This window comes from Salmo trutta, chromosome 33 (assembly GCF_901001165.1).
Source record: "Salmo trutta chromosome 33, fSalTru1.1, whole genome shotgun sequence".
In the NCBI taxonomy this organism is placed as follows: domain Eukaryota; kingdom Metazoa; phylum Chordata; class Actinopteri; order Salmoniformes; family Salmonidae; genus Salmo; species Salmo trutta.
In genome coordinates this window covers 35,950,551-35,964,932 of record NC_042989.1, presented here as the reverse complement: position 1 = coordinate 35,964,932, position 14,382 = coordinate 35,950,551, and the positions used below count along the sequence as shown (strand labels likewise).

Here is a 14,382-nt window from a genome sequence, read left to right as displayed (position 1 = left end):
GCTGACAGCCATGGTATATCAGACCGTATACCACGGGTATGACAAAGCATTTATTTTTACTGCTCTAATTACATTGGTAACCAGTTTATAATAGCAATAAGGTACTTTGGGGGTTTGTGGTATATGGCCAATATACCACGGCTAAGGGCTGTATCCAGGCACTCCGCATTACGTCATGCGTAAGAACAGCCCTTGGCCATATACCACACCCCCTCGGGCTTTATTGCTTAAACATATTAGATGTAAACTTTCCCCCCTTTTGTAGAAAGAAGTATATGGGGAAATAACTTATGAAAATTGTTTCAAAAGGAGAACTCTGAAATTGATACTGAAGACATGGGAGTCTTACTGATTCACTTATTCAGATAAACTTTTTAAATACCTTTTTCCTATTGCCCTCAATTGGATAAAAGGATTTTAGGTTTTCACGCAAGACCTCAACTAATTGAATCTGCAACAAACTTCATACAGTATCTTTGTGACTGAGAAAGTTCCTTGACATGAGACTCAGTCCAGGTCATAGATAAAGGAGTTTTGAAAAACGAAACCAGCAGATGTAGTATGATCACTAATGACCACATCTTGTCCATCCTGGTTAATTTCTGTCAGCAGAGCTTGCTGTGGTCTCATATCACAGTCCTGAAAGGTCTGCTCAGCAGGCAGGCCATCCTCCTGAGACTGAGCCACCTCCACATGCTCACTGAATCGCACACTCTTCTGTTTATCCTTAGTTGGAGCTTGACTTTCAACTATCTCTTCTATCTTGGGGGATGAGCAGTCTTTGGCCTGGTCATTGTTGTCAAGATTGGATGGAATGACCATTGCTGCAGTGTTAGATGGGTCATCTATTCTCTCGCTCAGGGATGAGGGGTCTGTTTCCACCTAAAAGAAAAGTAATTGTCACAGTGGATGTTGGGGTTAGTAACAGCACTGATGAACAGAAGCCTAACGGTTCAACAACAACAGGGTCAGCTTTTGCTAGACATACACTATAATAGTACGTTTTTCTTCTACTGAATGAATGTTAACCTAAAGATGATGGCTCACCTCATCATGTAAATGATTGCCATCTGACTGTCCCTCATTCTGGTCAGTGCACCCAGTCTTGCCATCAAATTCAGTGGGCTCTGAAGCTTTAGCTCGGTGTGATTCACCACTTCTCAGTTTGTGTTGCTTGTCCTCCTCAATGTCACCAGACTGTTCAGAAAACTCTATCTTGTCTTCCAGGACTGAGATTAGTTGATTTTCAGACTGGAGTGATATAGCATTTTCACATGCTTCTGAGCTGTCCCCTTCATTGCAACCGCTGTGGTCGGGGGTATCTTCTTTGCCACGTTCGCTGTGGTTGGGGGTATCTTCTTTGCCACGTTCACTGTGGTCGGGGGTATCTTCTTTGCCACGTTCACTGTGGTCGGGGGTATCTTCTTTGCCACGTTCACTGTGGTCGGGGGTATCTTCTTTGCCACGTTCACTGTGGTCGGGGGTATCTTCTTTGCCACGTTCACTGTGGTCGGGGGTATCTTCTTTGCCACGTGTTCCATCTTCTGACTGCGCTGCACTTACACAGCTATTCTCAAAATCCTCTTCACCATCATCATTGACAAGCTGCCGGCCAGACAGTTGAGCGATTGTTGGCTCCTTCAGAGGTAGAACAGGTAAAGTAACAACCAGTTGTTTCTTTTGCTTGTTGAACTTTGCCTCTCCCTTGTTTTCATCCACTGGATATGCCATCGGCACCTCTAGTCTGTAAGCTGGTTTCTTGGATTCCAAACTAACAAGTCTTTCAGTCACGTCTAGATCAGCATCCGCAACAGATCTAAGCAAAGGCAAATCAATAGTGATGACAATCTCTTTAGGGCGTGGGCTCTGAGCTGAATCTCTGGAACACCTGAAATCTTGCAAATCAATGAATGATCTGTATTTTAGAGTGTAATGTGGTTTCGTTGGCTCCTTGGGTGAATTGGCTTTTTGTTGTCTCTGGCTGATCTGGGTGTCGGACTGAATCTCGGCCTTCGGTTTAGGGCTCTCATTTTGATTTGTTGCCGTATCTGGTTGCTTTTCGTCGGGGTAGGGAAACGAGAGATGATCGTCAAATGGTGAAGGTTTTTCCTTGGCAGGTTGACCAGGTAAGGGCTTGCGCATGACGGCAGCATGTGGTGTCCCTTTGTATTTGATTTTCAAAACTCTTACATTGTTTTTGTCTAGCTTCACTTTGCCCCCATTCTCGACAGCCTCAACAGCAGTGTTGTCAACCATTTCCATAAATCTCGGGTTGTTTCCAGCCATGTGAATAGTGTCTGGATGAAACACAACATCATAGATTGTGTACTTATTCCCCTTTGCATCCCTGTCTGGCGTTCCAGGTGTCAAGCTGTGGGGTAGTGACCAATGCTGGCCTACTCTGCCAGCCTCGTCTACCCTCCTAAACTCAGGTTTACGAATCATGTCATTGCTGCAGACATTGATGAAGCACTTCTGCCTACCGTCCATACTCGTCTTCAGGGCTCGGTAAGGTTCGGGGTGGACAAATTGAATATCCATGCCCCTCTCTTGTTCTAATAACTTGATTTCTTCCTCATATTTCTTCTTGTTCTCCGGTTTTGATATTTCCTCTGCGTATTCGTGCATCATCTTTCTGAATTCCTCATTTTGAAAAGCCTTGGTAAAGCGGCCTATTTCATCCGATGTCATATTCAGGTCCTTGAGCTTGGAACCGAATTCCATATTGGTGCGATAAGCTAATTTAGCTACTGTAGCCACAAAGTCTTCTTTTCACTCTTGTAGCTAGCTTGCTATCCCAGCACAAAACAGCTTTACTACAGTAATTTTAAGGTGTTACACGAAATATGAACCGATATTTTACAGCAAATCATTCGCAACCTGCCAAAAGTAAAGTTTCTCAGTACTTTTGTAGACTAGGTTACCACGGAGTTGTGGCGTAGTGGTAGGAGCAAGCTGCCAAGTGTCTTGTAATGTTGACGAAACCATGGCAACAAGGCAGCGCAGCAGCCAGGTACGGGAAGAGCGCTCGTCCAATCGTGTGGCGTTTGTGTAATAGTCGTTCCAAAACCATAATACAACTTTAGTTTTTAATTTTTATGACTGTCTTCAAAAGTTGTATATAATGTTGTTATTATAAAGTGGTGGCCAAAGCAAAGTTGTAGTTGTAAAAATTATGATATCAAACATTACAACAGTCTTGTTTGCAGGCAGAAGACACACCCATTCACAGTCATAATATAAAATAAACTGTAAAACATAAAAAAATATATATGGATACATAATGACAATAAACTACAATCTTTTGAAAGACAAATCTTCCCACATACCCTGAAGGCCTTATCAACAGTAATATGTGGAACATAGAGTATGAACTATGAACTCTGCGTTATCAATTTACTGTAGTCTACTATTAATCATTTCCCTCTAATATTTACATATGAAAATGCTATATTCTCCTAGATGTCTGAAAAAAGGACATTCTCCTCTGTACAGCTGGCAGTAGTTTTGGGGGCATACATGGAAGCTGTTTTTGAAGCAGCTTGCAGTTCTTCACATTCTTGGCTATCCTGTGCAAAAAAAAAAAAATGTTTTAAGGAACAGTGAAAGTATCGGCTAAGAGGGCAGGGCACTGCATGCATTTGGAAGATGTAGCTTAGTATACTAATCTTTCACTATGTTATAGCATCTATGTAATGGCAAACAGTCAACATGATTTCCAAAATATCAAAGTGTGTTCTAGAGCTGAGACAGATTCTCCCTCATTGAATGAATGATCATAATTGATTAGTTACCGAAAGAGGGGGTAGGGCTGGATCTGGAAAACAAGTGCATCATTGCAGTGACCCTGAAGAAAGGTGATAAAAAAAAGTTAATTGTGTCATAAACAATTCTTTATATACCCCACCACAGCTCATTGTAAAGGTGTTACATAATTCATAATAAATGAGTGCTGTATGGACCCTTTCTGTTTATGAATTTGAATAATATATGCATTAACATAATACCAGGTAATCTCCTTCCTGTCAGAAATTGTAAAATCATCCCAATGACGAAGGTGCATAAAAGATGGACGAATTCAGATACACTACATGACCAAAGGTATGTGGACACTTGCTTGTCAAACATCTCATTCCAAAATCATGGGCATTATAATGGAGTTGGTCCCTGCTTTGCTATAACAGCCTCCACTCTTCTGGGAAGGCTTTACACTAGATGTTGGAGCATTGCTGCAGGGACTTGCTTCCATTCAGCCACAAGAGCATTAGTGAGGTTGGGCACTGATGATGGGCGATTAGACCCGGCTGGCAGTCGGCCCAAAGGAGTTCGATGGGGTTGAGGTCAGGGCTCTGTGCAGGCCAGTCCAGTTCTTCCACACCGATTTTGACAAACCATTCCTATATGGACCCCGCTTTGTGCACAAGGACATTGTCATGATGAAACAGCAAAGGGCCTTCCCCAAATTCTTGCCACAAAGTTGAAAGCACAGAATCGTCTAGAATTTCATTGTATGCTGTAGCATTAAGATTTCCCTTCACTGGATCTAAGGGGCCTACCCCAATCCATGGAAAACAGCCCCAGACCATTATTCCTCCTCCACCAAACTTTACAGTTGGCACTATGCATTGGGGCAGGTAGTGTTCTCCTGGCATCCGCCAAACCCAGATTTTTCTTTCGGACTGCTAGATGGTGAAGCGTGATTCATCACTCCAGAGATCTCTTTTCCACTGCTCTTGAGTCCAATGGCGGCGAGCTTTACACCACTCCAGCCAATGCTTGGCTTTGCGCATGGTGCCCTTAGGCTTGTGTGCGGCTGCTCGACCATGGAAACCCATTTCATGAAGCTTCCAATTAACAGTTTTTCTGCTGACGTTGCTTCCACAGGCAGTTTGGAACTCGGCAGTGAGTGTTGCAACCAAGAGCAAGCAATTTTTAGGCGCTTCAGCATTCGGTGGTCCCTTTCTGTGAGCTTGTGTTGCCTATCACTTCGCGGCTGAGCCGTTGTTGCTCCTAGACGTTTCCACTTCACAATAACAGCTTTTACAGTTGACTGGGGCAGCTCTAGCAGGGCAGAAATTTGATGAACTGACTTGTTGGAAAGGTGGCATCCTATGACGGTGCCAAGTTGAAAGTCACTGAGCTCTTCAATAAGGCCATTCTACTGCCAATGTTTGTCTATGGAGATTGCATGGCTTTGTGCCTGATTTTATACACCTGTCAGCAACGAGTGTGGCTGAAATAGCCGGATCCACTAATTTCAAGTTGTGTCCACATACTTTTGTATATATAGTGTATTACGTACCTGTTTTTAGCACTACCCACAGAGTTCCTAAACTATGCTGCGCAACGTAGTTCAACGTGCCTATAAATCAGCACAATGTACTTTTTCATTTTTTTTCAAATTGCCACCATCTTGGAGCTAGAATTGGGATCATGTATACTACGCTAATACCGATACAAAAAAAGCGTAACCGAGAGCAATGTACAATATGGTGAATTTAGCAAACGAGGCATTTGTCATAAGTACATGTGGGTCGCGATCTTTATGCACCTTCACCATTGAATGATTAGATAAGTTCCCTATATGGTTTCCATAATACTTACTGTGTCTACAAGGAGGATGTAGTCGCAACTACCCCCAAACACAATGACATCAGAGTCCTTCCCTTGGCACGCTGTGTGCCACAACCTGAGGGTAGAAAGTAAATAAAATGGAGACTTTAAGAGTCAGGTTAATCATTAAAATCTTCGTAGGAGCATCGTTAAATCTCCGAGCTGTTTCCCAAAACCATTGTTATTAACATTGCACTTGAAAACGGCTGTAATCTAACGCCTGTAATCTCACGCCTGTAATCTCACGCCTGTAATCTAACGCCTGTAATCTAATGCCTGCCTGTAATCTCACGCCTGTAATCTCACGCCTGTAATCTCACGCCTGTAATCTTACGCCTGTAATCTAACGCCTGTAATCTAACGCTCGTAATCTAACACCTGCCTCAGACCATTCGTAGAACCAGTTAACGCTTCGAACACACCGACAGTGTATTTGCATTTTGGTACACCAGAATTACATTAATTTCCAATGAAACGCTGCGTATGCCTCGCAGCATTGCGTTGCAGAGACAGTTGCAGTGCGTTTGGTGTGGTGCAGACGTTGGATTTATCAAACGTACGCATCAAACTGTATGCGTAGATGGCTTGACAGAAATGGTAGCAGAAGGTGAATGTTGTGAACTTTTGTTGTACATATCCAGATGATGCTGCGTACTATTTTGCGCAATGACTCTGTCGGTGTGTCCAAAGCATTAATGCGGTTTTTTTAGAGGATCTCTGCAAAACAGTGTTAATCCTCCTCTCGTGACCGTGATTTGTAGTGAACTTCAACAAAGTTGACTACAAATACAAAGTTGTCTTTGCAATTGTAACAACCAAGCGAAGGATAAATAAGAATATGTTTGAAATGAAAACTGCAGATGACTGCATTAAAATAAGTGGCTTACTTACAGTATAGGCTATAGGAAGTATTCACACCCTTTGACTTTTTCCACATTTACATGTGTGACAGCCTGCACTTAAAATGGAGTAAATGTAGAGTTTTTGTCACTGGCCTACACCCAATACCCCATAATATCAAAGTGGAATTATTTCTTGGGAATTTTTATTAATTAAAAATAATTAGAATCTGAAATGTCTTGAGTCAATAACCATTCAACCCCTATGTTATGGCAAGCTTACATAAGTTCAGGAGTAAACGTTTAATTAATTAACAAGTCACATGATTTTTTTGAGTGACTACGTCATCTCTGTACCCCACACATACAATTATTTGTAAGGTCCTTCAGTCGAGAAGTGAATTTCAAACACAGATTCAACCCCAAAGATCAGGGAGGTTTTTCAATGTTTTGAAAAGAAGGGCACCTATCGGTAGATAATATATCTATTTTTTAAAGCAGACATTAAATATCCATTTTGAGCATGCCGAAGTTATTTAGATATTCCCCCCCCCCCCCCCCCCCCCCCTTTTCTCGCCAGTTTCGATCTTGTCTCATCGCTGCAACTCCCCAACGGGCTCGGGAGGTGAAGGTCGAGTCATGCGTCCTCCGAAACATGACCCGCCAAACCGCACTTCTTACCACCCGCTGGCTTAACCCAGAAGCCAGGCGCACCAATGTGTCGGAGTAAACACTGTTCAACTGACAACCGAGGTCAGTCTGCAGGCGCCCAGCCCGCTGCAAGGAGGCGCTAGAGCGCGACGAGACAAGTAAAAGCCCACACAGCCAAACCCTACCCTAACTCGGACGAGGCTGGGCCAATTGTGCGCCGCCCTATGGGACTCCGGATCACAGGCGGTTGTGATACAGCCTGGGATCGAACACAGGTCTGAAGTGACACCTCTAGCACTGTGATGCTGTGCCTTAGACTGCTCCGCCACTCAGGACACAAAGTTATTATTTAAACTCTGGATGGTGTATCAATACATCTAGTCACTACAAAGATACAGGCGGCCTTCCTAACTCAGTTGCCGGAGAGGAAGGAAACCGTTCAGGATTTCACCATGAGGCCAATGGTGACTAAAACAGTTACAGAATTTAATGGGTGTGATAGGAGAAAACTGAGGATGGATCAACAACATTGTAGTTACTCCAGAATACTAAACTAATTAACAGAGTGAATAAAAATATGCCAAAACAGCAGGACAATAACTTAAAACACAAGGCCAAATCTACACTGGAGTTGCTTACTAAGAAGACAGTGAATGTTCCTGAGTGTCCAAGTGACAGTTTTAACTTAAATCTACTTAAAAATCTATGTCAAAACCTGGAAATGATTGTCCAGCAATGATCAACAACAAATTTGACAGAGCTTGAAGAATTTGTAAAATAATAATGGGCAATTGTTGCACAATCCTAATGTGGAAAGATCTTAGAGACTTACCCAGAAAGACTCAGCTGGGATCGCTGCCAAAGTTGATTCGAACATGTATTGACTCAGGTGTGAATACTTATGTAAATTAGATATTTCTGTATTTCATTTTCAATAAATGATGCAAAAATGTCAAAAAACATGTTTTCACTTTGTCATTATGGGGTAGGGTGTTGTGTGTAGAGGATAAGATTTTTTTTTAATGATTTAATCCATTCTGAATTCAGGCTGTAACACAACAAATGTGGAATAAGTCGAGGGGTATGAATACTTTCTGAAGGCACTCTATATATTTAAATTATATTGAAATCAATTTCCTGTTCATTCAATTTAGATTTATTTGGCTATTTGGCTACTGTCTTTTGCTTGAATATATTTCATGATGTGTAGCCTAACACGTGCTCAAAGATCTGGCAAACCTTGAATTAGTGCATTATTATAGGGTAAGCATTAGAATAAGTCAACTCAATATTTGCAGGCATGGGACGGAGCTGATCCATCATCAGTATTGTTGAATAATTCTAATGTTAAGGTAAGATTTGAATGGTGAAAACTGATCCGAGAGCAGCGCTGCCTTTCATTCTATCCTATCAGTATCGACACATGCCTGCCTCAACGACGCACCGAGCGAACGTTCTCTCAGCGTGCTGTTTTGGGAAACGCGTGTTTTGTTACATCTTCTACCGTTGCAGGAAAGATGCATTGTTAAAACACTCTTAATAAGCCTAAATTGTATCGCTATCAGGGAGCATGGGCCCAGGTGCACCGTTATTTACGAGTCCACTTTTGAAGTTTCCCAAACAAGCACGTAGAGAGAACGTTTGCAAAGTGCGTCGTTAGACCACGTGTCGATACTGACAGGATAGAAGGTAATGCACCGCTGCTCTCGGATCAACTTTCTCCAATAAAATCCTATTTTAACATTATAATTATTCCACAATACTGACAACAGATCGGCTGCTAAAGAGATATTAGCCTACCACCTATGGCTGTAAATAGGCTATTGAGGAGGCTTATTATGCTAACCCAATAAAAATGTACTAAATAACAGATTGGTCACATCATTATGCACATCCTGAAACACATTAATTAAGGCAAACATTTCCAGACAGTAGCTAAGTAGCAAAATAGAACTCAATTGATTGAACATGAAATTGATTTCAATATGATTGAAATAGCTTATATGGGCCCATGTAGCCTAAGTATCTTTCAATGCAGTCATCTTGGTTTAAATTTGAAACATAATTGTATCCTTCACTTGTTTGTAACAATTTCAAATACTTTGAGAACTTTCCTATTTGTAGTCAACTTCGTTCTGAAGTTATGGACAGTTACAGTCAGACAGACAGCCAAACATCTCGATGTTTAGCAGAGATCTTCTAACGATGCACTTTGGCTGCTCTACGAGTGATCTGGATCAGTCTATGTGCGAAGGTTTTTAACAGCCCCTTTACTAACGAAGGCTCTAGGAAACACTTTCACTACTAAAGACACATCGTAAGAAGGTTCTAGTGATGATCTTAACACTAACGCTATGAAAGCTCTGGGAAATGAGGCCCATATCATAGAATTACATATAGAGATCCTATAATTCACTCTGAGTCAGACAATGTGTTAACAGTTTTACTATTTCCACATTTTAGGTACATTCTTCAGATTTCAGATTGGAAAATGAAACACTTTCTGCTAACAACTTGCACATACACTACCTTGGTTTGTTCATGTATGGATGCTCAAGCTCTCTCCATTTCTTTGTCTCAACATCAAATGCCCAGCCATCGCCTGGAGATACATAATCTTTTTAGAAAACCAAATAATGCCATGTATCCATGGAACATGGATAGGGAACCTGAATGGGTAAATTACTTCCTCATTGGTTCGCAGTCCATACCCAGTCCTCCAAATAGAAACAAAACGCTATCAGATATAGCGGTTAGGGTATGCCACGACCTTCCCATTGGCACAGTGGATTCTGCTACTCTGGAAAAGCCATTTTTGAAAGAACAGATAAAAAAAAATCAAGTGTGATGTGAAAACAGTATAGTTCAGAACAGTAACCATTTTAAGTTGAGCATTTGAAAGAGTGAACAGTAAATACGTACATTTCGGACCATGTCCATGATTCTAGATCTAGACAATAAATGTCACTTGTCCTGGATTCCTAAAAGTGAAAAGAAAAACAGAAGAGCTTATTCCAAACCAGCGCAAAAAAAAACGAGTCAAAAGTCCTATGTTTCATTAATGTTCAGCAGAAGACACAATCTCATGAATCGTTGTGACACTTTAGGTTGTCTGTGTCAATGAAAAAACACGAGAGAGGAGTTGAGGTACATCGTTTTTCACCCTTATTCTGCCTCCACATATGTATCCTTTGTTGTCAAGTGTTGCACTGGCATGGGTAGCCCTGGGGTCAGGGGCACGACCCTGTAGACAAAAACAACATTTACAGGTAGCTAGATATCCACAAAGAAACGATCATATTTTAAGTGTCTTGTCTTATATGCTATATTGTTAATAATATGCTATGACAACACCATGTTTTTGTATATCCACTAAATTAATTGCTTTATTATATATGTAAACACAATTTAACCTCCGTCTTACAACACTGGTATGTGGTTCACTCCAACTGGCCGATGTTGGGTCAAACATATGGACTTCATTGTTCCATCCCCAATAGATGTCATCCACCTGCAAAGCACAATATTACTAATCCATACAATAAGGAAAGTTAATAGTAAATGAATGTATACCTTTGGACATAATTGCACCCGGAAGCAAAAATGACCCTTGATGCCTCATCCATAAGGAAGCTTCTATTGTTACCGATGTCATCAAATTGCTTATGACCATATCCAGCGAAGTAGATGAGCCTACAGAAATACAGAAAACATCTTCCAATCACAAGGGGTTCATATTACAGGCGAGCTAGGAACCCCCATAAATGTAGGAAAGACTTTAGTTGGGCCAGCACACTATTTATTTAGACCACCCTTAATAGTAAAGGTGTAATCCGAACCATGACAATATTTCTATTTACATAAAGAATGTTTACCTGCCATTGAAAACCCAACAAGAGAGCTTATCTCTGGGTGAGGGAGAGGAGCCACTCTTATGGTTCACTTTCCTCCAGCTATACTTCCCATCCAGGAGGTTGACACAGTAAAGCTGCAAACACAGGGCATTTCAGCATGTAAATGTGAACAAAACAATATAAGGCTTTGTAAACTATTGAGGATTTTCACACTTCCCTGTCAATGTGTACTGTACCATCAGGGCTCGTTTTCATCAAGTGTCTCAGAGTAGGAGTGCTGATCTAGGATCAGGTCCCATCCTGCTCATGCAATCTTATTCCTTATGATCTAAAAGGAAAAAAACAAATCATACATCAGTACTCCTACTCCGAGACACTTTGTGTATACATGCTCTGGAGCCCTTTTTCTGAGTTTACCTGATTGGTCTGTCCGTTGTCATTGCATCCCCCAAATATGTACATGTCTCCATTCAGAGAGCAGCCACAGGTGCCTGACATTGGGGGTGGGACCTCTCCAGACATTTTACACATTTCCCTTCAGATTGGAGAACAAACAAACAATAAACAAACAGAACAGGGAAATGAGGGATTCAGTTATGCAGCTAAATTATTCCTGAACACACATTGCACATAAAACATGACATTAACCAGATGTATTTAGAGAGTTGAACCAATGGGGTTTCTGCATTCTGAAGCATTTACATGACACTTCAACATTCGATGGCAGCCATGTTAGCTCCCCATTAACATTACTATAGAACTGAATGTCTAGAATTAGTATTATGATGCATTTACATGACACTACAACACTATGTACAACACTATGGCATCCATGTTAGCTCCCCATTAACATTACATGGGATATATATTTTTTTTAAATACTATAGAACTGAATGTCTAGAATTAGTATTATGATGCATTTACATGACACTACAACACTATGTACAACACTATGGCAGCCATGTTAGTTCACCATTAACATTAGATGGGTAATATTTAAACCATGCGGTGTAATTGTATGTTCGTAAATTCACTCTAGCAACCTACTCCGATTTCAGAGTGCTCTGGTTTGAGTGCCAGAGCGCAGAATAATTGAGAAATTTACCAACGCCCTAAACTTGGTTGTTGTGACAGGTGTAAGTAAACATCGACGAATTGTTTTAATTAAATTGTTGTCAGTAACTCAGTTACAATCATGAATCCTCACGATAACATGACAACACTCAAGAAGCTATGTCAGCTCTGCCTGGGCGAGTAAAATGTTCAAAATAAAGTGTTTTCTCATTTTGTGTCTGGAAGTAGCTACCTAGCAACCTAGCCAACTCTTTATGCATTTGGCCTGGGTGGTTGACTGTCGTTGTAAAGGGGTTGTTCGTCAATTCAGAGCCCCACTGGACGCTCTGGCCGAGGAGTAGAGTTGATCCGACGGTAGTAAAACACCCAAGTTATCTGCCTAACTAACGTTGGCTAGCTTGCTAGCTACTTCCAGACATATGAGAGAACACCTCACTCTGACCATTTTACTCGGACCTAGCAGAGTTGGTTAGTGTTTTCATGGTATCACGAGGGTTAGTGACTCTAATTGTGTTATGGCAACAAATGATTTACGTTGTTTTTTTGTTTTTTTTTGCCGATGTTTATTGACACTGGTCATAGTTATTCTGCACTCTGACACACACAGACGAGAGTGCTCTGATATCGGAGTAGATATCGAGAGTGAATTTACAAACGCTACTCCTCGGCCAGAGCATCTAGTGTGCCCATTCATAGAGAGAAACGCTCTGAATTTATGATAGGACAATCTGACAACGCTATGTATTTATGATAGGACAATCTGACAACGCTCTGAATTTATGATAGGACAATCTGACAACGCTCTGAATTTATGATAGGACAATCTGACAACGCTATGAATTTATGATAGGACAATCTGACAACGCTATGAATTTACGAATGCTCAGAGCGCACACTGGGTACACTCTGACACTACGGAGGGAATTTACAAATGCTCCCTGAATGTCTAGAATTTTAACACAGTTCAAAATCTCTCTAAATACCAATATTCCACTGTGTCAATGTAATAACATTTTAGTAACTATGTAGTAGGCCTAACACCTCTGATATGCGATGCAGAGTTTACAAATGATGACCTGTTTACAAAGTCTGCCATCATGATATGTTGGTTTCAGTGCAATCTTTTTTATGTTTGGAATGTAGTTTTCCAAGGATCCAAACTTTTTTATTACATCAATTTATTAATTCACAATCTTTGAAATTTGTTAATCTATATACTTCCCATATACAAAAATACAATTTGTTATAATTAGATTAATATTCTTACCATACACCTCTTTCTAAATCATAAAACCAGACTTCATTATTTGGCAGAAAAACTTCATCATCAGCAATTGACTGCAGAAAACAATTGAATCGTAAAAGTATTTTTTTTTTTAATTACTGAATGGGAAGATGGAATACGTTGCTTTACATTCTTAAATTCTATCTTTGCATATTCATCAATACTGTATGGAGAAACAAAACATTCATTGCATAACTACATTGAATAATTTTGCATATCCCTAACAACATATTAGTGAAATATTGAAATGTTTAACATAAATTCAAGACTATCCATTGGCAATGTTTGTAACGATATTTGCTAGTAGACTTTCTTCAATCTCTTCCATCTGTTTGCCAGTTTTTGCATACCACGTAGCCTCCCCACACGTACAGGACATTTCCCTCAGCAACAGCCATATGACCGCTTCGCTCACCGGCTACAAGCTCTGGACAGTGCTTTGCAATTGCAGAATCCATGTGCGCTAAAAAGGGAGAGGAAAAAATAACGAAAGGTGACTACATAAAAGACCACACGTGGCAGTACTTTCAGTGTATCTGGTTGAAGAAATCTGTAAAAATGTAACCTTGTTTAGAGATCCAAGTAATTTATTTTTGTCAACACAGCTTTTGACAGTTTAGAACCAAGGCCATATGGTAAATTAAGGTACAAGAGTCTCTCGTCCGTCGCCTCAAGAGGATGTTTTCCAACAGCTTCTTGGAGAAAACACGTTTTTCTTGCCCTGATAGGCTTCAGGGCAGGTCGTCTCATTGGACACTTATGACCTATCCTTCAACCTGACCTAATGGTTGTTCTATTCTGGATTATTTTTTGTAAACATTTTAGAATAATATTGCAATATGATGAATAAACATATGACAAGGCCTGATATACATTAATAACCATGCCAATTGATCATGCGATGATAAGTAATAATCTGGGTAATAGCTACTTACATGTCTGGCTGCTTTATCCATGTGTTTTTGAGAATACCCAATGTTTTGAAAACATCAGCTGACTTCAAACAGCAAATATCGGCCGAATCGTGCAGTAGTGAAGCTTGTTATGTAGAATCTTTGCTTTGAAG

General features: G+C 40.6%; 1 protein-coding gene across 10 annotated transcripts; it reads right to left on the bottom strand.

Moving 5' to 3' along the window:
- Positions 1-353: 353 nt before the first annotated feature.
- dnaaf2 (dynein axonemal assembly factor 2) lies at positions 354-14,373 on the bottom strand. 10 transcript variants are annotated; one of them, XM_029730760.1, is made up of 14 exons: positions 14,252-14,373; positions 13,667-13,779; positions 13,299-13,369; positions 11,375-11,492; positions 10,979-11,285; positions 10,677-10,796; positions 10,528-10,614; positions 10,267-10,347; positions 10,026-10,084; positions 9,633-9,903; positions 5,605-5,689; positions 3,795-3,847; positions 1,048-3,569; positions 354-882 (listed from the first exon to the last, which is right to left on the bottom strand). In XM_029730760.1, exons 13-14 carry the CDS (start codon positions 2,722-2,724, stop codon positions 508-510), a joined length of 2,052 nt encoding a protein of 683 aa, XP_029586620.1. In that variant the 5' UTR covers positions 2,725-3,569; positions 3,795-3,847; positions 5,605-5,689; positions 9,633-9,903; positions 10,026-10,084; positions 10,267-10,347; positions 10,528-10,614; positions 10,677-10,796; positions 10,979-11,285; positions 11,375-11,492; positions 13,299-13,369; positions 13,667-13,779; positions 14,252-14,373; the 3' UTR covers positions 354-507. The 10 variants fall into 10 exon arrangements, with proteins under 10 accessions (XP_029586620.1, XP_029586630.1, XP_029586622.1 ...); XM_029730770.1 differs by lacking the exon at positions 13,299-13,369 and having other exon boundaries at positions 1,048-1,487; positions 1,521-3,569; XM_029730762.1 differs by lacking the exon at positions 13,299-13,369 and having other exon boundaries at positions 9,633-9,705; positions 9,815-9,903.
- Positions 14,374-14,382: the final 9 nt, after the last annotated feature.

Coding starts and splice junctions, on each gene's coding strand:
- dnaaf2 (XM_029730760.1), bottom strand. CDS start 2,724: ATGGAATTCGGTTCCAAGCTCAAGGACCTGAATATGACATCGGATGAA. Junction 883..1,047: donor GCAATCATTTACATGATGAG/GTGAGCCATCAT, acceptor CTTTTCTTTTAG/GTGGAAACAGACCCCTCATC.